The sequence below is a fragment of the Semicossyphus pulcher genome, unplaced genomic scaffold (assembly GCF_022749685.1).
Source record: "Semicossyphus pulcher isolate SPU_LCO1_2020_fin unplaced genomic scaffold, fSemPul1.0.p SCAF_16, whole genome shotgun sequence".
In the NCBI taxonomy this organism is placed as follows: domain Eukaryota; kingdom Metazoa; phylum Chordata; class Actinopteri; order Labriformes; family Labridae; genus Semicossyphus; species Semicossyphus pulcher.
Window position 1 is genome coordinate 1,279,938 of NW_027211670.1, and position 24,800 is coordinate 1,304,737.

The 24,800-nt window shown below is 42.8% G+C and overlaps 1 protein-coding gene across 1 annotated transcript in view; it reads left to right on the top strand.

Annotated features, from left to right (window-relative positions):
* The window catches only part of ca10a (carbonic anhydrase Xa), a 305,233-nt gene that overhangs the window by 273,449 nt on the left and 6,984 nt on the right, over nt 1-24,800 (top strand). Inside the window, exons 6-7 of the mRNA XM_069665152.1 lie at nt 10,172-10,267; nt 20,370-20,442. Coding sequence (XP_069521253.1) covers nt 10,172-10,267; nt 20,370-20,442 — 169 coding nt within the window. The remainder of the gene's footprint in view (nt 1-10,171; nt 10,268-20,369; nt 20,443-24,800) is intronic.

A 24,800-nucleotide genomic window follows, 5' to 3' on the forward strand; every position in this document is an offset into this window, starting at 1 on the left:
TGACGTAATTGGTTGTCTGCAGGGTTTTGCAGAGGCAATATTAGACACGCAACCGCTTCAAATACCCAGCAGGTTTTACATTAACGATGTGTTGGATGCTAAATGGTGCAGTGAAACACGTGGAAAAGGGTACATTGCAACAATTATATGATTATATATATATTGCTATATATTGCAATACCTTAAAGAGCATTAAAGAGTGGCATGAAACACACTCAGTGCCCTCATGTCTTTTAAATAACATGAAATCAAGGATTCAGCTTTTTTACAGCCATTGTCAGACAAGATTGAGTATTAATGTAATAAAAAATTTAATCTGCAAGTTGCACTTTAAGGGTACCATCAACAAGACTCTGACGGGTAGCTTGAAACCGACACTAAACAGACACTACCTTGTGCAACTGTATGAGAAGCAAAAGGCTAGCCCTGATGAAGCGTTGTTGTTTGACACCTCTGACTTCTTTCCAGTGATATTTCTAAGTTCCTAAATCAGTTTTGAATATACATAATATTATCAGTGTATGGAATCACGGCCGAAACTGACATGAAATGACCCATTGCATAAGGGCCTGTGTCTGCTAACGCCATATTCTGTGCTGGCAGCGCCCACAACCTCAGTGTCAGAGCGCTTCTCACCGGCGCTTTCTGTTGCTAGGTTACGAAAGTTGTCTGGCCGCACTTAATATTTGCTTTAATTCAAGGACATTTTACAAAGAAAGCATAACAATGTAGAGAAATCGGGTCGTGACGTTAGCAGCAGCTCTACACCTGGAAATTGCACCCTCAAAAAAACAAAAGGATGAGCTTCTCCTCCGCCATTGTTGTTGACAAAGTTGATATCGGAAGTGACATTGACAAGCGTGGCGGTGTTCCAAAAGTTGAACTATTTTTAACTGAGAGCGCTGACGGCGAGGGCGTTTTTGTGCAGAGGACGCTGAGGCCTAAAAACACTGAACGTCATTGATTTTGTGTAGAACATAGGTGCTGCCGTTAGTGGACACAGGCCCTAAAATGTTTAAACACGTTTATTGTCAGACTGGTGTTGATGCCTTCATGTATGATTTGGAAAAATGCGAGTTTTCATAGCGTGTATTTGTGGACTGTAGAATTTTAAAACAGCAGTTTTACCAGGTAATTGATAATGGTGCATCTTAATATGCATCTGAATGTCAATGTGTAAGGCTGTATGTAAATGTAGATACAAAGGCAGTGAGACTGCTATCAGATGATCGCAGGGCCGCATGTCTGCATTACATCATGAAGAGACCAGAAACACTGTTTGTTTGTTTTAACAGACACAACCTCTGTAGGTCTGCCTTCACCCCCTGAATACAGTGTGTGCATGTGTGTGTGTTTGAGGGAGATGTACTGTGTATAGGCTGTCAACTATACAAAACATCCAGCTACCCAGGGCTTAATTTATGCTGTGTGTGCATGTGTGCGTGCATGTGTGTGTGTGTGCGTGCTCAGCTCTGCTCTCTTGGAGCGGTGTCAGAGTCTGATCTGCAAATGAAACACCTTTCTTTTAATAAGTGCTAAAATATGCCAAAGATTATGTCTGCACCAGGTTGGCTCAGGTTTTTATATACTTTATGCTCAACACTGACTTTTATTTATAGAGTCACAGTCACTGAACAACAGCTCATTGGACACATTTGAATATTTTAACAGCTTTCACAATGGTAAAGGTGGTCCTTCCTTCCAGACAGCCAGCGCGTTGTTTTAATAATATTTTTAAGGTAAATTATTTTATAAGTCATGCAGGGCTGCCAAGTTTCAGAAAATCACAAGAGTGAGACTTTAGTGTGAAGATTTTGGCCTGTTTTAACGTCGATTTGGCCTGTTTTAACGTCGATTTATACCTTAAGACTGATGTCCTCACCTCCATGCCAGCTGCTCTCCCTGCACTGTGGCCTCCTAATGCTAGTCTTAATTAACCAGAAATTAGAAATGAAAATTGTAACAAGAATTTTGACAAAATACATTTATTTGCAATATTTCATTTCAACCAACTGTCCATCATTTAGCTGGGGACATGTCTCATGTTGTAGGCGTTTGTGGCAGATTTTGGTGCCTTGATGACAGAGGCAGGGGGCTCCCACTTGAAACACTGTGGCTCAAGGCTCGCCATCTTCACAGTCATGATGGACGATAGAGTTCCCTCAAGAGCCAAACTGTTCCGGGTTTTGGTTTTGTTTGAGTAGGGGGTGATTTCGGACACAGCCAAAGTGGATTCCAGGGACTCTGTGGGTTCCTTTAGGGGGGTCTAATAATAATACAGATAAAAACTAAGAGCAACATTTGTCCTACGTCGACATCAAACTAGTAAAAATATTTAAAAAGTGAACCCATTTTCAATAATTTTGTGTGATCAAAATTGGGTAGTTACCTACCGTCCGTCTTCTAGCAAGCAGGAGAACGTCGAGTGGGTTTTAAATGTCGGCGCTGTTGTCTGTGAAAGATCGTTAGAGACGCCAAGACCCGCCTTACGTTGCTTCTGATTGGTTTATATTGCGTGGTGCCTTCCGTGGTTGGTTAGATTTAGGCACAAAGGACTGGTGGATTGGTCTGGGATTGGTTATCTCAGTCAGTCAATCAGAGTTACTCGAACTACGGCATGCCGCGAGGACCAAAGTTTATTATCATGAAAAAAATAAATATAGAGTATTGAATGGGGAAATATAAGCGTGAGAAATGTCAAGTGTGGCGTGTGGTGTGAGAATGGGTCAAATTGCGTGACTGTCACACTCAAAGCGTGACGCTTGGCAGCTCTGAGTCATGAATGAACTACGTTAAAAACACTTGCTGTTGGCGCTTTGTAGAGCTGTAACTTGAATTCTGGGAAAGGTTTTAACATGACACTGCTGTCAGTGGTGATGAAGTAGCTGAAAGCCATACTTGAGTAAAAGTACAGAAGTGAACGTTTTACTTTTGCTCCATTAAAAGTTTGAATGTATCTGATATTTACTGAACTTAAGTATGATATTAATTGTACTCAAGTGTTGAAAGAAAAAGTAAATGATGTAAATTAAAAAAAAGTGAATTATAAACTTTACGTTTCACCAGAGTAGCTGGTGCCGACACCGTTGCCCTCTCTGCCTTTATCGCGCATCCAGTATCCCCATCGAGTGCTGTACTACTCACGGAGTCGCTCCTCACTTGCTTCTGACGCCTGGACTACCTTCTTCTTCTTCTGCCTCTTCTTCTCCTTTGTCTTTGTCTTCTTCTTATCGTCTCCTTTTTCTTCTCCTTCTTCTTTGAGGTTTTCACTCCAGTTGGCATCCACAACGCTGCATTACTCAGTTTTTAACTCAGTTTGTTCATTTAAAGCCTTATTTGTAGAAAAAATCCCAAATCATTCGACCGCCAAATTTCTCTCGATTTAATTTTGAGTAACGAAGATTCTTAGTGGAAAAGTATCTGAGTAAAAGTTGACAGAAAAGTAAAAACTCAAGTAAGAAAATACTAGAAAATACTTACTGTAATGAAGTATTCTTACTTTGTTACACCACTGCTGCCTTATATAACATCTATATTGGTTTAATCTTGTGGTTCTCCAAGTGGGGTCCGTAAAATAATAATAATACATTTCTAATAAATAATAAAATTGTGCTGTATCATTACAAACTGCATGTCTACAGATAAGGACCATTTGCACCAATGGAACAAGCATGTTGTGTCCATTACTCCCGCCCATGTTAGCTTTGGACCAATAGAAAGTGACATGATTGTGACACATCACGTCGATCTGATCATGAATCATTCAGCTCACTCAGGTCGGTTTCTCTGTTTATCTCTGAAATAGGTCTGAAGTATTTAGGTTGATAAGTTTTACAAAACAAATGGTAGTAAGTTTATGCTTAATCTGCGATAATGAGGAGGTCCTTGGAAAATGTTCTCCGCTGCAAGGGGTCCCTGACCCCAAAGTTTGAGATTCCCTGGTTTAATCAATTTAACCTCTAATCAAATTAACCTCTGCGGATTATTCAGCTCCAAGTTGAAACCCCAATGATGATGAACTGTGAAGGAATCCAAACCTTAAAACAGCCGGGCCAGAGACCAGTTAGCAGCAGCTCAGCTCACAGACCCCCAGCCTTTTCTGCTGTTATAGTTACTGTGGCCTCTAGAGGTCGCCGTCAAATGTATTTATGTATATAATGTATTTGTGTCTCTTTTTAATATTATATTTAATTTGACTTTGCAGATTGTATTTAAAAACCACCACAGGCGAGTGGAAGGAGAACTAAAAGCATGAAAGTTACAAGCTAATGAAAAAAGTCTGTCATCTCGGTCACAGATGACTTTAATACACTGAGCATCAAGGAGGCGATGAAAGAAGAGAAATCTGAGCGCTTTACAGCTAATAAATCCAGCTGAAAGTTAGCCTCTGCAAACTGAAGGAGACGCTGCTGCTTGCTGAAGAGAGGATCCAGCTATATTTAATACAAATCTTGTTAAGTGTTTGAGAAGGATTCGCCATAGGCAGCCGTTCCAAACACATTAAACCCCCATCAATCACAGACACGCACCTCACACGTCCTCTTTCAAACACCACATAGCATTTAGCTAACGTCTGTGTGCGGCAGATCGACGGTCACAGAGATTTTCACAGGGAAGCTTGTTCTGTTTTCTAATTATGATTAATGACTGTTAAACGGTGACATTTCTCCCACATCTGCAGCGTGGCGGATTAAAATCAGCTCATCTGAACATCAGCGCACGCAAAACAAACATGCAGGAATGAATATGAATACAGAAAGATAACTAAATCTGGGATTATGTTCAATTACCAACGTAGCAGGAGGAGCATTAGCACGGATGATGGGTTTGCTGTGGCAGCGTTCAGGCCTCCCAGTAAAGCCTGTTTGTGCACAGCCAGAGTGATTGGTGTGAGAGGTAGCAGGTCCTGTCCGTTTGTTAGCTTTATGGATCTACGCTCCACTTGATGTAAAGGAGGGAGGACGGATGGATGGAGGCTGAGATGGAGAGCGTCATTTCCAGCCCAGCGCGTTTAAACCGCCTCTCACCGTTAACGCTGAACACCTCTCTTCCACTATCGACTTGCTGTCTTCATATTTCGCTGCCCCTGAGGCCAGGTCAGCCATCATGCCATAAAGAGGCTGTCATGACCCCAGACACACACGCAAACACACACATTCGGTGTTGTCTCAGACCCCCTTCTGCTCAGTTTAGCTTCTCATGCAGGTTTCATTGACGGTTTAAGAACAGAAAAACAGCCTGCTGTCACACAGAGGAGCCATACGTGCTGCTTTCAGTGGAGCGTGTTTGTGTGGTGATGTTGCTCTTCTCTTGTCTTCTGCAGGTTATTTTTTTGCACATTTAAATGATACAAACTTGTTTTCACAGTAGATTCCTCGTTGGCAAAATAAAAGCAAAGGGATTATTTAACATCCTTATACATACATTATTCAGAAATAAAATGGAACTGAGGTGCAAGAGCAACGGTGAAAGGGAACTCCACAGCTGAGGAAATTGTTGACAAAAAGTGTTAGCAGAGACTTCGTTATACGAGAGTTTAGTTTGGATGTCTCAAAAGTGACGAAGCACAGATAAAGAAAGTCAGCAAGATATGCTGTTTGTCTGTGACTACTAAAAAGATGGACGACACGTCTCAACCCACTCTCATTGTACTTAAAGCCAAAACACCGCCCGAGGCAGGCGCTTCCATCTTGCGATGGTGACGTTATTTTGAGACTGCTCAGCAGAGATCGGCAGGTGGAGCCGCGGCAACGACGTCCCGCCCCTTCCGCTAACCAAAACACACATTTAACTAACAGGAAAAAAATCTGAAGCAGATATTCACACTTATGGAAAGTTCAATGACTGTAGTGTTAGTGTTAGTTACGTCTCCTCTCGCCGTTCCTCCTCTACTCTGCTACTCGGGAACAGAACGCTGCAGGAGCCCCATTTGTCAACAGAGCTGTCAATCGTGAGGCCACGCCCCCTTTTTATAGCATCAAATAACTGATTAAAGGTAAACAAAAAAAAAAGTAAAGTAAAGGGCTTGGACTCACTTTTAGGGAGCTATCATGTCGGCCATCTTTTTATACAGTCTATGGTGCCAACCAAGCTGAAAAGATAAATAAATAAATCACCTTAAACCTGAGAAGGTCTCAGCACAAATGTTAGTTTCTAAATAGATTTTTGTAACAGAACTTAAAAGCTGAACATGAACAGTTTGGATGTGAAGGATGATGATCAAACCCCAGCCCTTCTTTGTACTAACTCTTATATCTGTCACACCTTGTTAAATGATCCGTCTGCATCTCTGTCACCATCACATTATTTGAGAAGGCAGCAGGTACAGAGAGTTACGGCCGAGTCCTAATAGACTGTACCTGTGAGCTGGGCGGAGGTGTTACTGTATTCAGCAGTTATTGAGAGTCTGTTTGAACAGAGGGACGTTGTGATAAATGATGCAGAGCTGCAGAATCACAGCGCGAGCCAGCACGCAGCTCTTCTCTTTGGCTCTGTTTTCCACTGTTTCTGTATCTAATTACCACCTCTATTTTCTGCCTCTTTTCTCTTCTCCATTTGGCACATATTCTCTCTTTATTATGGCCCACGCTGGCCTTTTATTGCCCACCAGCAGCAAACTTTGTGCAATTTGTCATTGAGGGAGTGCGGATGAGTTCTTTTGGCCGCCTCTGCCGCTCTCACCTAAAAATCTAATCAGATCAACGCAGGGCCCTAATCACTTCCTCTCTCTCCTTGATTGCATTTATAGACGTTCTGTCGCTCTGCGCTCCCCGATCGAGCATTTCATAATTACTCTCCTCTTACATTTGTTTATTTATATCCTGCAGTACAGTGTGTGCCAAGCCCTCTGCCAACCAGGGAGGAGGGGAAGTTTATGGAGGTGGGGAGAGAAACGACCCCTTTGTGCTTTAAATAAGTGCTTTATCTGCCTTTATGTTCACTGCATTTCATTTTGTATTGCTATTAAATTATAGAGGTATTACAGCCTAAAAGCAATACATTAGATCATTTGAGTTATCGTGGTACGACTGTAACTTTTTCTTCTGTGGGTAATGAGGAGTGGCGTGTTTATGGTTTTGTAATAACTATTCAAAAGTTAGGACTCAGCACAGCTCTGCAGCGATGCAGAAATAAAGGTTTCAGTCGGGAAACGTACATCAGTTTACGTACAGAGGTTATTCTACGATATGAGGTCGCCTGGAGGAAAAGTGCAGCACCCAGCCTTTTGTTTTCCCAAGCTCTCCAGCTTTTTGAGCGGCCGTCCCGAGTGCTTTAATTTGAACTTTGTAGAAAGGCACTGTTGTCAACTTTTCTTAGGAGAACAATCATAGTAGCGGGAATTGTCTCCCTAGAAACCAAAGAAATAGCGGAGAAGCTTCTTCTGTGTGCTTCTATCCCAAAGTGTACAATCCGTCAGACAGGGTTCATCGTGAAAAGAGGAAGAGAGACTAATTGCGGGAGCAGATCTGCTGGAAACGATGGATTGCTCCCTTCAGGTGGGGAGGGAGGAACTGTCCCAAGCGAAGGAGTTCAAGTATCTCAGGGTCTTGTTCACAGTGAGGGTAAAATGATCTGAGCCTGTAGGCGAAGCTCTCAATTTACTAGATAACGTTCCAACCCTGACCTGTGGTCAGGAGCTTTGGGTAGTGAACGAAAGAGTGAGGTCGTGGATACAAGTGGCCGGAATGAGTTTCCTCCGCAGGGTGTCTGGGCTCAGCGTAAGGAGCTCAGACATCTAGAGGAGGCTCAGAGTACAGCCACTGCTCAAATACCAAAAGGAGACGGATGAGGTGATTCGGGTATCTGATTAGGATGCCTCCTGGGCGCCTCCCTGTGGATGGAAGTTTTCCAGGCATGTCCAACTGTGAGGAGACCCCGGACTAGCCCCAGAGCTCGCTGGAGGGGTTATATATCCTACCTGGCCTGGGAACACCTCTGGATCCCTCAGGAGGAGCTGGAAGAGGGACATCTGGGATAACCCCGTATTAGAGCAAGAAAATGGATTGATGGATGGATGGATGGATCTTGGAGGTTTGCTGGGCATGTCCAAATAGGAGGAGACCCTTGGGTAGACAAATAACACACTGAAGGGGTTATGTAAGATAAGATATCTTATCTGGGCTTTAAACACATTGATAGCCTCAAGGAGGAGCTGAAAGACTTGAAAGAGGACAAGACGTCTCCTCATCAGCGATGAACACTGAGGGGTCATTTTGGGACTGTTTGTAAAGGTTAAAGCTTGCCATGCTGTTGCTCCTGAATTGTGGGAGTCAACTTAAGCCCCCGTCCCACTGGTCAAAAAACCCACTACACCCGCTAACACCCGGCCTTTTTGCTTAATGGGGAAAGGCTACAATGGGCATTCAGAGCTGGGTCAAATGACTCTGCAGACCCAGGTGTGACAAAGTGGGTTGAAGCACACCATCATTTCTAAAATAAAACACACAACAACATTAGCAAGTTAAGTTATTTTATTAGTTAGGTTGTTAGATAAAGTTTTTTGGGTTTGACTTATCGTACTTACAATGTGGTCCAGCTAAAGGTGGAAGGGGCCCTTCCCTTCCTGTATTTATACAGGAAATTAGGTAATCATGGCGTGAACCAAAAGGGGGGGGTGCTTAATGTTTCTTGAATTGTTCATATGTTGTTTTATGTTTTGGTAGGTTGTGTCAATGTGGTTAGGGGATATAGATACATGTGTTTCTAAGCTAGAGGTGTGAAAAGGGGTAAACTGTCTTTAGGAGATGATCACTTTCCCCGGTCATACCATCCCCAGGTAGTTTGGGCTGATGAGAGGGTGTATATGAGCAGTGCTGTTGAGCCGTGCGGGGGGTCAAAATGGCATAAGTGTGTAGCCGTGTGCACCTTATGTTTTGTTTCTCGTATGTCGAAGTGCGTTGCTTTATTATGAGTTTAGTTTAGATTTAGTTGTTTTGTTTTTTGTTTTGTTTGAAAATGAGCTTTGTGGTTATACGTTATACGTTAAACTAGGATTGGCTATTTGCCTTGTCAGAGGTGGGACTTGTCTAGTGTTACTCTGACCACACATTCTGTTTGAGTCCTTAAGAATTAAACTTAGAAGGAAGGGTTAATTAACTGCTTTTCATTTGCGTGTGTGTGTGTGGACACATATGTCATGCCACCCCTGCATAAGTCAGTGCCGCAGTTGGGCCACCTTGGGCCACCCCAGTCAAAAAGGTCTGGATCCGCCCCTGGAACACGGAACCTGGGTCACTGTAAGCTCCGCCCCCTTTACGGCGCGATGCTATGCTCCGTCGGTAACTTCTGCGACTCCTTGTCATCTCAGCTACTAATTCCGCCTGTCTCCATCCAAGCAGCGCTTGAACATCGTTCCAAATTTGTCAGTGACGAGTTTGATCACTGTTTACTAACCCTGTTCCCGGCGCGTTTGTGACGTCAGGCGGTGACGCAGCAGAAAAGAGAGAAAGGAGTGTACTTCACTGGCAATGGGAAAAGAGACAATCAGCAACTAAAAGTGGGTCTTCCTGGGTCTGAAAAACCTGCGTCAACGCGCTAACTCCAGTGGAAAAGGGGTGTAACTGTTCTGTCAACTGATAGATTCAAATCTTCAATTTTAAGGAGTCAGCCCTAAAACATGACATATAAGCAGGTGGATTCTTCCCTCCTGGCCCAGAACTTCCTGTTTTTGTCTTTGTCAGAGTAGATTTTCAAACTGTGGGAGCAGCTTTCACTAGTTTGAAGTTAGGGGTTGCCGCCTGCCCACGTCCAAACATCATTAAAAAAGCAGGAACATAGAACAGCTGTAGAGGATGAGGCATCTTCGTCAGTGAAACATTAATCTCATTCTGTGAGACGGTTTATCTGCTCTCACCACAGCCTGTGAAAGCAGAGCGGCCTTGGATCGAATTATTTTTTGTCCCTCTTCTATCCACATCCACGGTGTAAACATGTTCTGAACACCATCTTCTTACATTACATTGAGTGCCTTAGATTTGATCCTGTATTGATTTTGCGTTTTAAATCATCTGACATTATGCAGCGCGGAGGGAGCACTCAGATGAGTGAGCGACCCTGACATGTACCGAGGTGTAGATTCTCCAGAAGGGTGTCTGAGTTCAAGGTTTCCTGTGCTCCGTTGTCTCTGAGTCTCTTTCACTAACTCTCTACACGTCCTCTCTGTGTGTTCCAGGTTCAACTGATCCACTACAATCATGAGCTGTACACAAACTACACAGAAGCTGCTAAGAGCCCCAATGGACTGGTCATAGTGTCTATATTCATGAAGGTAAGACTCCTATATGTTTAATCACTGCCACGTTGAAGCTTTATTCACACAGTTTTCAGAACAGTTGGAAATGCAAACAGAAAACGAATCCTTGCATTGGACAGGAGTATTTTTCTTGTCTCTAAAGATAACATGCTTGGCTTTACAGGGACTTTGACCTGATGTAATTCGTGTTTAAGCTTTACAGGAACATGTAGTGCAAACTAGAACAAGGCTGAACATCCTGTTCAGTACAGACGAGACTCAATTAAACATGGACCAAATGTTCAGTCAAGCGTTTCTGCTTTGTCACAAACATGAAGGGGTGTTTGCCTCTTTATCCCATCACTTTTATAGCTTCGGAGGCAGCGTGTAGTCTAAATTGATCCTAAATGAAATAGCGATAGCATGCATTCTTGTTGGGTTCCGCTTCTGTCTACGGTGTCATCACGTAGTAGGTTTGCTAATGCCGTCATAATGTTAGGTTAAACGTGCAGGCAGTTGGAGGCGACTGAGATCCAGCCACAACATGCTTTCTCAAATAGTCCCATTTAAATTAATCTGAAATAAAAAATAGAATTGCAGAACTAAAAATAATGCAGAAGCTTTAGGCTGTGCAGATTTCAGGGATATGAAGCACTGAAAGATACTCTAAGAACTGACATCACAATGAGTAAAAATACAGACGTCCTGATTGATTTCTGTTGCAGAGATGGAAGGGTTAATTGTATCATGGTTGATTCTGCTTCATTAGTATTCTGATCCACGAACCTTTAAGACTCTAAATAGGCCGATTCTCGTTGTTTGCATCCAGTTGCCACATATTGGTTTAACAGAAATCTGTCAGGAGCTAAATTATCCCTCAGCACATCGCTCCGCTCTCCTGCTCCTCTGTGTCTGCCTGAAATCTTCTAAACGTTCAGCTCAAGAGCTCACATCTCACAAACAATTAGCAATCCAATTATCCTGCTGAGTGAAACATTGTGCTTCCTGGCTTTGTGTCAGCGGCGGTGGCAGTGCTCCCTGTCTCTTTGTTGTATGAGAGGTCTCCATCTTGAATGAGAGGCTCAGGGATCAGAGAGGCCACCGATGTCCTCGGCTCTGAAACGTTCTGGCGGAAAAGTTCAGCTGCTAACTGCTAATTAGCTCCCCAATGTCAATGGGAACATCATTTAGTTTTGAGGAGACAGTGGAGACGCTGACCTAGGTCAACCCTCCTCGACTTCCCCCGTCCAACCAGCAGGAAAGCGAGTCAGAGGACGGGTGAGAGAGGAGCTGTGCATGTGGAGTGCAGCAGGTGTGGATGGAGTGTACGACAGTCTGAGGAAATGACTCTGTAACAGGAGCGTGCAGCTCTGCACTGCTGCAGCTGCCAAAGAAAAGATGCTCAACATAATGATACGACTCATATGCTGCTATAAAGAAATACATTTCTTGCATCTTAAAGGTGCAACACATTTTAAGGAAACAGTTGAGTAGTGAAGTCAGGGAGATTTTACAGCGACTACATTTAAGGAAATCTTCATTTTCTGACTGATCTGTTCTCATTCCAAAATTAACACATACCTGTGTTGTGTTACTGGTGTCTCATACAGATCATAGACTGTAGAGAAGAAGTGAACGTAGCCACTGTAGCATCACCCTTTTGTTTGTAAACCCTCCTTTAGAGGCCTCTTGTTTTTGATGACAGGGTGATGTGCATTGTTTCTTTCTTGGTTGACAGGCCGCCATTGTTGTAGCATCTCAATCACAGATGGGTAATCACAGCCCCGCCCTAAAGCATACCCTGCTTTGTTGTCTATTTGTCTCTAAGTAACTAAACTAGCAATTCAGATCATAAAGTCATTAGGAAAGTGTCCTCTGAGATTATAAATCAGGTGAAAAGTAGACTCATTTTCAGATACACTTTAGTGCAATCTGACTTGTATTTGCAACCAGTGGAGTCGCCCCCTGCTGGCCATTTAAGCATGCAGTTTAAATTTTCAAACCCCAGGCGTCATCCACTTCCTGTATACAGTCTTTGGAACAGATCAATGACTGTATATATAGATGGACAACATGTCTCCATTGTACCAAAGTGAGGCCAAAATAGCCCCTGTGATAGGCGCTGCCATCTGGCGATGGTGACGTCATATGGAGCCAGAGACTGCGCATTAGAGATCGGCGAGTGAAGCGACGGTGCCACTTCCGCTAACCCAAACACACACTTTTACCGAAAAAACAGCAAGGATCCCGCACGCCGGCGTGTTTAACAGCAGAACAGCTTCTCTGTGTTGGTCTGAGGTTAACGTTCACAGGTATGGAAACTTCAACTGTAGTGAACGTTTTAATTACGCCTCCTCTCGCCGTTCATCCTCCACTCTGCTAATCCAGAACGGATCGGCTGCAGGAGTCGTATTTGTCAACAGAGCTGTCAATCATCATTTTTACAGCATCAAATAACTAATTAAAACTGAACTTGTCAGAAAAATGAACACTTGGACATAAATCAGCATGATAAGAACTAACTATAGTGACAGAAAGCAATGTTTGACCCATGTCCCATCTGTTAACATGGAGGAGGCGGGCTTTATGAGCTATACTGCTTTTGCTGTAATGTAAACCCATCCAGGGCAATATTAGATGCTCAGAGTTGCTGTGACTGACCAACATAAAGATGGAAGAAGTCCGCTTGAGGTGGCGGGAGCAGTGGATGGTTCAAAAAACATCCACATCATGATGAGTGAATCATGAATGTTTATCCTCCCAGAGCATCTCCTCCTTCTCCCTCATTAAAGATTCCTGAATCTGCATAGGCCCCGCCCACCAGCCGCCCCCTCCATTGCAAAAACAAAACACGTCTCTGCCATCGTTTAGTGGCAACTTGTTGAAACTTGAAATGTAGACATTAAACGTACCCGTTTGTAGTCAGTAGTGAGTTTGCAAAAACGACGGCTGGCTTGCGCATCGCCGAAGTGGTTGCCATAGGTTACACATAATGACATGCATAGCGTCACACCGTCCATAAACAGGATTGGCTCCTTAGGTCTGTGACGTCTCAAACCTGCCGATCTGAAAACATGTTGTTCGGCCTGTCCTTGGTACACTGCAGTTTAACAGCCACAGGCCCAGCCATGGAGACGACTGCTGATGTTGTCCCTGATAGATGGAAAACACCACATGATGTTTACAAGGTGAAACACTTCACTGGAGGGGGTCTGTAAACGTAGTTTTTGTGCATGAACCTAAATCAAACGGTTTCATGTTGAATAACACTGCTCTACCTTTTGCACTTGTGTGAGTCACCATGACAACAAGTTGGTATTTGACAACCCGGGGTGGGAAGGCACTGGAGTGTCTAACAATGCTGCTGACGAGGCTACACTGGAGTTAGTCGAAAGCCTGATGAGTCTCAAAAAGTAGGTATTATCCAAGGAGATTAGAAATCACGCTGACACATGCACTCAGATGCCACCCACTCACATCCAACTGCTTTTTTCTTCTAATGTCTCCCCTCCCACACTGTCTTAAGCGTGTTTGACCCGGTCGGGCTCTTCAGTAGTAGCACTGAGCAGACAGGTGGTCATTAGCAGCATCTCTCTCTGAGCAGAAGCTCCTTTTTCTCACTTTTCAGTGACTCATGCTTTCCACGGCCTCGTCAGATTTCCGGTCCCGTCGCTGTGACTCAGAATGGCAGGAAGGCCCCTGTTCTAGTGGAGGAGTCGTGCGGCACCATTAAGGACAGCAGTGGGTGACTGCAGCTATGTGGGGACATCGCTGGAAACACAATAGAGAGATTCCACACAAGGCTTTTACACTGAATGAAAGGACATTTTTCTCCCTGATTTACTCATCCGTCGATTGATGTAACAGAGAGAAAAATGTGAATCTCCTAGATTTGTCTTTTGGTTACCTTGTGTCTGATTGACATTCAGCCATATGGTGCTAAATCTGTACTTTTCTCACACCTAATGTGCAGACGTTCCTGGAATAAAAGAGACAGATTGACTGAATCCCCTCCGGTGCTTTTCTAGGAAAATGATAAAATGAGCAAGAAGGAAATAAGGAAAACTGGTGAGCAGCTTGAGTGGCTGGTAAAGGCATCATGCCTGAGTGAAGAGCACAGGGAACAGGTCAAAGACTAAGTAATTTCTGTTGCAGTGTGGAGAGGAGGAGGACGAACACATCTCTTTTTAATCACTTCGCCCAAAGACAGCTCCGCAATTAGAGTTGTGAGGTCCAACTGGCCTGAGTGAGTGGAAGATGGAGAGGAGAGGAAGTGAAGAGAGGAGTCAGAGGAGGGCATGGGGAGGATATGAGGTGTGAGGTGCCTCCCCTGGCTATTAGCTTCTCACAGTCGGAAGCCGCTCCACACTTTCTCAGACCTCCCTGAACAATGGAGCGGGTCAGCAGAGAAAGAGTGGAGTCAGGAATTAAAAGAGGCTCCAGAGCTTCTGTGGGAAACTAATGTGAGGCAGTCGGGTGGTTAGTTGTTGTTGCACTGAGATCACTGAATTGTCTTGGTATTGTCTAACATTTAGTGCCATTGCAGGAAGCAGTGCGTCTTTATGTAGCAATGGTAAAGTTAGGATGTGGAGGTCAGGGTGGTGGATCATCATGAAGCCACAAGTCTAAAGTAAATCTGACTTTCATGTAGGAGACCAGAGCTGTGACCCGTCACTGACCACAAACAACATTTGCTTGTAATTATATCTCAGTGACCCGGTTCAGACCTGGTATCAACATGTGGTTTTGGTGATCGGATCACAAGTGGACAGGCTTAACTACAGGTCTGAACGCCCCCAGGACGGATTGAAGACGCATTCAGATCCGATCACTCAGGCCACATACGGAGGTGGTCTGGGACGCATTTATCCACATACGTCTGGTAGTGTGAACACACACGTGTCCTGGGTCACATTAAGCACCACCCACTGCTCACAAAAGACAAAAGATCATGTGAATACGGGGAGACCTCTCCTTTCATTCCTGTCTGATTTAACATTTCTCCGCTGTGTCTCTTAAAAATCGTTTTTTTATTAATGTCTTATGTCACTCCAGCTGTGTAAACGTAGTTTGTGCATGACAGCAGAGTGTGCACGGAAACACAGACAGATCGTGTCTGTGTTTATTCACTGAGAGAGATCATTTCATTTTTTAATACGTGACGATCCTGAACAGACGAGGGAGAGAGACGGCGCGGGCCGGAGATATGATCCAGGAGCAGTTTATCACAGTTTAAAAATCAAGTGATCCACATGAGGTTAATCAGAGTTTTTAATCATGCAGCGCAGTGAGGAGGACACAGATCTGTGTGTGTTTCAGGCTCTGCTCCTGGCTTAATAGCAGTCACCATCTGTCCCGTATTTTCGCGCACAGTTAAAGTATAAACTACATCTTCACATTACATGGTGTGAATGACACGAGCAGGAGCTCTAACCTGCGTGCAGATCATCATAGTTTATAATAACGCAGCGCGGGGAGGAGACCGATGCTTCATGAGCTCCTGCTCGCACCCGCTCCCTCCCTCCACCTCCCCTTTTGCTCGTGTGCAGCAGCTCTCCCCCTCTCTGTGCTGCGAGTCTGCATCACACTTTCTTTCATATGATGTTTTGTATTATTATATGATAATTCTAATGAAGGAGACTGAGCCTCCGTGTTTATTTGCATACCCAGCGGGAAAGTGAGATCCGATCACAAGTGGTCACTGAAGATGAGCTGAGGGGCTTGTTAATGCTAGGTGTGAACTGCAGGCTTACAGCTGTCCACTTGTGATCGGATCACCCGGAACAGGTGCGTAATACCAAATGTGAACAGGGCCAGTGATGCTGACAGAGTTGTTCCAACATGTTAAGTTTACTGGTTTTGTGTCGCTCTGTCCCATTCTTTTGAAGATGATATCTTAGGAACACGTGGAGGTTTTGGCATACTGTATATTTTGCTTTTGTTTGCATACTACATTTACTACATACTACATTTTGGCCAAAAAATCACGTAAATTGACATGTAAATGGACTGTACTTATATAGTGCTTTTCTAGTCTTTGCGACCACTCAAAGCTGCTTTTACACTACATGTCACATTCACCCATTCACACACACACATTCATGCACTGATGGCAGAGGCTGCTACGTAAAGTGTCCAACTGTCAATTTGGAGTTCAGCGTCTTGCCCAAGGACACTTCGACATGTAGCCTGAGGGAGTTTGGGATCGAACCTCCGACCTTCCGATTGAAAGACGACCGACTCTACCACGAAGCTACAGCTGCCCCATGACGTACGGCTGGTATAGAGTGCAGTTTCGAACACAGCCATCCACTTGGACTTCAAAAGGTCATTATATTTGTACGCATGAAAAGACATTATGGGGCATAACTGAAGAATTTAATTGCTAATTTCATCCCCAATTTTACCCAAATGTCTAATAAAGAGGTGGCACTTTTTATCCAAAAGGTAAAAGGTCAACTGCACTACTCCCCATTTTTCCTGTCCCATTTTTTTGAAAAATCCTGTCCGAAAACACGCCTATGAATAATCCAGGGACTAAAACCAACCTCTTTGCACATTGCGCCTCGGTTTGTGCCCAGATTGTGCGCTGTGTAACTACCCTAAATCACTTAGACTGTGTGCCTTCCGTCGTCTAAATAGGGCCCTCTGTCTCTCTTCAGCTGACCTATCAATAAAGGCAAAGAGCCAAAAAAATAATGAATAATTTAAGCTCAATGTTCCAAAATTCAAATTTGTGTACAGCCATAGTATCAGGTAGAATAACTTTATTCTTCAGGGTAAAACTGAGCTACAATGTGACTTCTAATTTCAATTAAACTAAGAATAGCTTTTGTTAATTAGTTAGCTGCATGTGTTTCCAGGGCAACAAATGAAAAATCCACACAATAAAGAGCTCCCAACCCATTAAACTGCACTTCATACTGAAGTGTCTCCTTCCATTGTCACTACCTCCTCTTCAACAATTAGCTACACTTACTGATGTGTCCATGCTCTGAAGCTGGGGAACAATAGTCTGTATGGCGGGGGGAAGAAAGAGGAAAGAAGGGGAAGAAGGGGGAAGGAAGAAAAAGAGGAAAAAGAGAGGAAAAAGAGAGAAAAGGAGAGAAAATGAGGACTCTTAATGGCTCTTCTGCATGTGAAAAGCCCCTCCAGCTCATAATTTTTTATAATAATTCCAGAAATCACCCAAATGTTGAATATTTGTGGTTTCTGTAAATAGGAATTATGGATCCAAAGGTCGCAGGTTCAATCCCTGCCTGGATCAACACAAATTTCACCCAAAGTGCTTTGGATTGTTTAGATTAAATAAGTGAAATAAGTTAAATGAGTTATATGAGTTATATGACATAAGAAAACACTTATTAGTATTCAGATTTAGTAAAATCAATACTATTTGTCATTCTGTATTTTATTATGCATTCATGATGTGCAGGAAAGTGATAGTGTGATTTTCATTTCACCTCAGTTTTTGGTTTTATTGTTTTATAGTTTTATTGACATTAATTCAAAGAACTGTATAAGTTATAAGACATTATTCCGAACTAATGAATTGAAAATATTAGCTTTTATTGTCTCTTTTCCATCTAAGAAAGGGTAATTTTATAGTCACAATATTATGGTACTGTATTGTGTTATCATCTGCATGGTGGGGCAAAAAGCAAAACCTTGTTTGACTCCTGGTTTTACACTGAGATTTAAATAAGTCAAATGAAAGGATTGTTTTAGAAACAAACCACATATTTATTATAAATAGAAAACACAGTGAAAACAAAGACGTCCCACCCCCCAAACCCTCTCTTTCACGCACCCCATCTCCACACGCACGCACACAACATTATAGAATGACAATTAATTGAACACAACAAAATAAATAAGAAAAATTATGCCAAAAATTATTAATCAAATGACTCCAGTAGTGCAAAGAACACAATAGTGAATAAATACAATACCAAAAGAATAAAATACAAATGTCTGCCCTTTTCCACTAAATGTCTTCCAGCCACTGCTCCAGTGGCATCCCTGCATGGGTCTGATAGTAGATGGTCTGTGGCCGCTTTCTTCGGTGGCTACACTTTCTTGGGAGGCTAAAGAGAAGCAGAAACATTAGTATAAAGAATACAACATCAACAATCTGCACATGACAATTTGATATTAGTTTACAAATACCTTCTTAGTATTGAAACCACAGTCACATGTCTGTGGGCCCTTGAACAGAGTTACCTGCCCCCTCAGCTGCATTGGGCATTCCTCAATCTGTAATATTTCATGACAACAAATAAGCAAGTCTCTTTTTAAAAACATTTAGCTTCATCATTTATAACTGTATGCTAATTGCTTTATACAACTCTACCTTCTGATAGAGGTCATGCCACTTCTTCTGGCGGGGAGCAGGCCTGTTTCTTGCATCGGACGGCCAAACACCTGCGGCAGCAAACCTCCGCAGGCATCACATCCATTCATCATCACCCATAGTCCTGTGTTTTTGTTGTGTTGAAGCCATCTGTGGCCAAAGAGGAGAAAAAATGTACACTATCAAATCCCACCATCTTAACACATAATGCTACCATCATAAGATAAGATAAGACAGAACAAAGTCAATGTTAATATAGTATAGATATGTGGAATTAACTTATTCACAACTACTAATAAAACATAGAGATTAAGCATGGAATATAGGGCAAAAATACATAAACGAAGGGTACAACAGGTAAAAGTAAGGGTCAGTAAGGGTCATGTTGTGTGTAATAATTCAAGTTTCATTATAAGTATATATAAGTTATAAGGTCATACTGTAAACAAAACACTGTTACTGTGAAATTGTTATTTAGCCTACCACACAGCAAAACTCCCCATTCTTTTTTAGTAACTGACCCCTCCCTCCACAAGATGTTAATAAATAATCAATAAGCTCATGAAATAGGGCAATGTTATATTCTATATATAAATAACTTAGCCGAAATGGCCTCAACAACGTTAGTATCGAGATGATACGACAACGACTTGCGGAGATACAGGATGCATGACGATGTAACACGACAAAATACAATACAAACATAACTTACGCGTCTCTGACGCTGACAACAATAATCATTGTAGTGACTGAAGACATTGACCGTGTTAACCAAGACGACTGTCGGTCTTTTTTTTTTATATACCGACAACTGGATTTGACACAAAGACGCTAACCACAATGGCGCGAACGATCAATATAATAATATATGGATGACAATAGTTGTATTGATGCCATTTACCTTGAGATTGAGAGCTGAAATTCCGCTTCGAGTTTGAGTTTGCCGCTGCATCCGGTTCCCCGCAGAAAGTTGGACTTGCGTGGCTAAGATTGGCTGAGAGCAGGGAGGGGGGCGGGAGCTAGAAAGCTGAAATCCCCTGAGCGCCATTGGTTGGGAAAGATGAAAATTCTGAAATCCCCGCGACGCGATTGGCTTTGAAAGCTGAAATCGGGAGGACGCGATTGGAAGCTGAGAAACAGTCGGACGGGGGTGCCCGCTACAGCCGCCCTGAAGCCGCCCTAAAAATCTGTATCTGGATCAGGTTAATCCAATCTAGTTTTACTTTGAAAAACCAGCTTTAAAGTAAACTGGATTAGCTGATTAAAAGTGGATTTCCAAATCTAGATAATTCTTATCCAGATTAAACCTTTTGAACAACCGGGCCCAGCTATTATTTAAGGAAATACTGTTGCATTGTTGGATTATATTACATTATTAGTGAGGGATGGTGCAACGTGACACTCACAGTAGAGTGGAAGATAGAGATGTTGTTCCATTCAGCTCTTATTGAGTAAAACTTGTTCTGGTCTGTTATAGAGTCATGTTAGGACAAGAATACAACACATTTTGTCATTGAAAGCATGGATTATTTTCTGTCATGGCAGCAGTGTGTCTGTGAGCTGTTTTTAATACTTTCTTGACAGTGGGAGCTTTTATTTTACAGAAGGCAAAGCAGCAGCACAACAGAGTGCACAAGCCTCTGACTGTGACGATACATCACTGCGTTTAGATATTATCCTGTAAAATACTGAACTGTAGAACACGTGTTGTTTCATTTATTAAATATGTTTTTAAAAATGTAACCTCACGCTTTTGTACCCTCTCTTTCACTCTTTTTAATCCAGATTGCTGAGACGTCAAACTCGTTCCTGAATCGGATGCTGAACAGAGACACCATCACAAGAATAACATATAAAAGTAAGTGGCCACGTTTAGATGTCTGAAATAGATGGTTCTGAAACAACCCACGCCTCCTGACGGCTTCATTTTTCTGTGTCGACGCTCTAAGAGAGATAAGATTAAGATGGTGGAGACTTTTTCCTTAGCCTATCCAAAAACCAAAACACAAGAGCTAAACTGTGAGGAAATTAAAAAACAGTATCTTTATCTTCTCTAACATAACCTATAATCATAAATAAATTAGCATTTCAGGCTAACTATCTTAGTAGTTACCATCAGCAACTAGCAACATTTGCGTGCAAAACTTGCACATCCACTGTTTTAGTATTTTTCCGCTGCTGAGAGCCGGTCTCGGAGGTTGTTTTGCTAACATTAGCAGCTCTGCTCTGCTTGGATATGGGAAAGTTTCACTGCAGCAGCTCCAGCTAATGTTATTCAATGCCAAACATAATATTCCTGAGGTCTCGTAACACTAAAAATGAACAAGTAAGCAGCCAAACAGCATCACTATCAAATACCAGACCAATTTAGCCAATTTAGCCATTATAGCAGGGAAAAAACTCTATATTGTAAACAAGATCAGAGATTTTCATGTGTTGCATTCATCATCACCCGTTGAGGAATCTTGTTTTTTGCCGGGGACATGTAGCATCCTGTGTTAGCGCCTGGCTCAGGGCCGGTAACAAAAAGAGCAAAAGCAATCAGACAGAGATTTAATTTAACTTAAATTAACAAACATATCAGATAACTAATGTGATATGAGAATATGTGCTTAATCATTCATGTCTGAAGTGTGTGGATGTGGATGGAGTGGAAATGTTGTACCATGCATGCAGCAAACCAAACAAAGGAAAATGGTTGAGGAGGATGCAGCAGGCCCAGCTGAGTGAGAGATGCTCAGGTGGGCAGGATCAGATAACAACACTCAAAGCTCCCCCTACATGGCAGCTCCCAGTACCTGAAATACACAAGCAAACAGTACAGGCAGACAGACTGGGAGGGGATCGTCACACATGCATGAGGCAATTAAGAACATAGATGAGACCCTTTTACAGGATTCTCCTCGAAGAAGGAGTTGTTTCTATCAAACTAATGAAGCTAGATTGGTAAGCTAACCAAATATTCTGCCAACAACAGCTGTGATTTCAGTTTGCAAAAGTGGCGTTTGCTGGCCAGACATTCTGCTTCGTGGACTGGTATCAAGAATCTGTGGTGAGCCCAGTTAAAGAATCTTTTTTCAGCTGTAGCTAGCTAACTAATAAGCTAATTTTAGCTTCATTTAGCTTCATTTTAGCACCATTTGTTTCATGTTCAGCCATTTTTAAACTGGGGCTGCAGTTGAAAAGTCCTTTTTGGTTAGGAAGGTTCCTAACAGAGTGAAACAACCCGGAAGTGTTTAAGTGTCGGCCACGATAAATGATGAGGGAAGGAGCTTCACTGCTTCCTTTATTATCTCCTTTAGCATAGGAAACACTGGAAGTTAATGTATAGAGCAGATTTCAGCAACAAGACAAGTCAAAGTGCTTTACACAGAACAACAAGAGCAAAGAAACACGTCATTAAACAAGACATTAAAAAGCAAAGTGAAGATCAAATAAGAACAGCTAAAACAGAAGCCTAAATATAAAAAAATAAGAGTAAAAGCTAGAGTGCAGATATAAATAATTACAACAGTTATTAAAATAGTTAAATAAAAGGCAGCTGTGAACAGGTGAGCCCAGCAGACCTGCATGTTTCTGGGAGTTTGTGCCAGATATACTGAGCATAAAAACAGAACGCTGCTTCTCCATGTTTGGTTCTTACTCTGGGGACAGAAAGTAGACCTGTCCCTGACGACCTGGTGGGTCGGGATGGTGACCCATAATTCCTTGCGCCAACATTTAGTGACGCACCTCTCAGCATCAATGATCACATGCATCAACATGACAGAAAGTAGATTTATATTCAAATGCCAACTTGATTGGATTAAACAGTTATTTTCAAACAATCAAACTTATGATTCATGTGGACTAACTTATTTTCCTTTTTTATTTAATCCCCACCTCCAATGAATCAATCGATCAATAAATCAAACTGCATTTGTGTCTCTACTGTCCATCATAAATATGATAAATAAATAAGTAATCATCTGTGACGGTGGAGTGTGTTAGTTTGCAGTTTTGTTTCTTCTTATAGTGAGACAGAACAAGTGTAAACTGCAGTAATATATCGGTTATACAAATGAGGTAAAAGAAAACAGAATACGATTATGCAACATAAACACAGTAAAATAAGTGATTTAAAACATTCATAAAGTCATTAATTTAATAATTTTTAATCTTAAACAGGCTGCAGAAGTTTGAAGTGCTCATTTAGAGATAAGTACACTTCAGGTGCTCTCAGGTCCTCACGCCTGGATCCCACAGGATCCGTGTCCGCCGCATTCCATCTGCGCCGTGGTTCTGGTTTGTCAGACGGCACGAGCCCTCGCCCACTGGAAGCGTGACTGGTCTACAGCGCAGCGCAGCGCTGGCCTAAGCAGCTGGATTCGCAAGGTCACAAGATTGCACGAAAATTGCGAAATCACACGCTAACATCAACGTTAAACAGAGCAACACACAAACAACAGTTCAGTTTGCACCTCCGAGGTTGATTATTTGCTCATCCGGAGATCATTCTGTGATTTTTGGGCTCAAGATTTCAGTGTGTTGTTGTTATGAAAACGGAAAAAACGGGAGTCTGTACCAGTCTGTGGATAGTGTTTTATTTTGAAATGACCGGATGCTGTATGCAGTTTTCATGTGTGACTTCCTGTTTGGAACGATCTATTCAGTTCAGCTTGACGCGTGCTTGAAGCGGCCTCCGTCAAAAATAGACTCACCGCATATCTTTAGCGGAGCAGAGCGGAGAGATGCTTCTGGGACACGCCGGAGACGCAGCACGTGCTGTGGAATCACAAGCATTGACTTGAATGGCCACGATCGACACACGGAACGTAAACGTAACTGTAAACATCTTAATGAGGTCACATTTATCACAGAGTTGTCCATGTATTTATGACTGCATGAAACAACACGGTAAGATAGCACCGGGCGATAGACGGGCTCTTTGTCCATCATGGGTAGATTGTAGTTATTTACACGGCAGAACCACGTGACATCACTCACATCCGCAGTCGTCTCCTCCTCACACCTTTCCTTGACCTCATGACGTTTTCCATCAAGGGAAAGTGGTTAGGAAAAGACGGGGGTCATTTTTTTTTTACTTTTCGGCCGCAGCCAGAACTCTCTTAAAGGATTTTAAATATTCACATGATGTAAATACATGAAATCAAACTGAGAGATTTTAGGCTACAAGAAGCCAGATTCCTTAGCAGCATACTGTATTCGCTTTATTGCATACATTAGTGTATGTTTATTTGTATCTCTTACAGCCTCAAGGAGACATCCTCAACACGTGGAGAAATCCAGAGCTTGAAAGACCAGCCGTGCCCAATAATGGTTACTTAGCTATGTAATATCATTTACTCTATTCAACTGTTAAAACATCATTAGACAATTTTAAAGTGGTAATTTAAGAGATACTGCAGGACAGGATGATGGGAACTCCTGATAGCTGGAGGAGTGTGTTGCTGTGGCAGCATGTTAGGCAGCAGTCGACAGCTGCTCTCCAGAGGTTTCCCTCTGCCAGACTGCCATACTGGATAGGTGGCATCGGCACGCACATCGCCCGGGGCTAGCTCGCAAAAAGAGACAAATAATTGGATTAATGGGGGGAGCATTGTGCGGCTAGATAAACGCACTGACCCCTTGTGGCTGGGAGGAGTCTCCGAGGCACCAAGGCTGCAGGCGGGGAGAGGGAGGGGTCCTCAGGGTCCAGCCGGAGGAGCTGGAGAGGAGCATGGATTCTGACAGCTGTCAAAACTCTCTCAGATACACTGTCTCACATATGCTGAATCACACACACACACAGTCACACACACCGCCCCCTCATGGGTCCTCAGGCAGATCCCTCTAACAGCCAGTGATGCTGCCGGCCTTTTAAGAGCACATATGTACACACATGCAAACACAAAGATGCATTCAAAGCATCAAAAGATAATGATGTATTTCAAACACACTTAAATGACAGCTACATAGCTACTCACCACAGATGGAGAGGATCAGAGGAGAGGTCTTTACAGGGATTTTCTCATATTAAGTCTATCATGCTCTTTATTGAATAGTGATTCAGGGCACAGTCGAATTAGCAATAAAGCTGCAGAGGTCCTGCACAGTGACCTCGTCCCAATAGGCAGTCGGTTTGTCCGCGAGGCCCAACAGATGACACGTTATTGAGAGCGTGCTGCTGGAGTGTGAAGAGGAAGAGAGCTGCAGTCTGTCTAATTAGCGACCTGA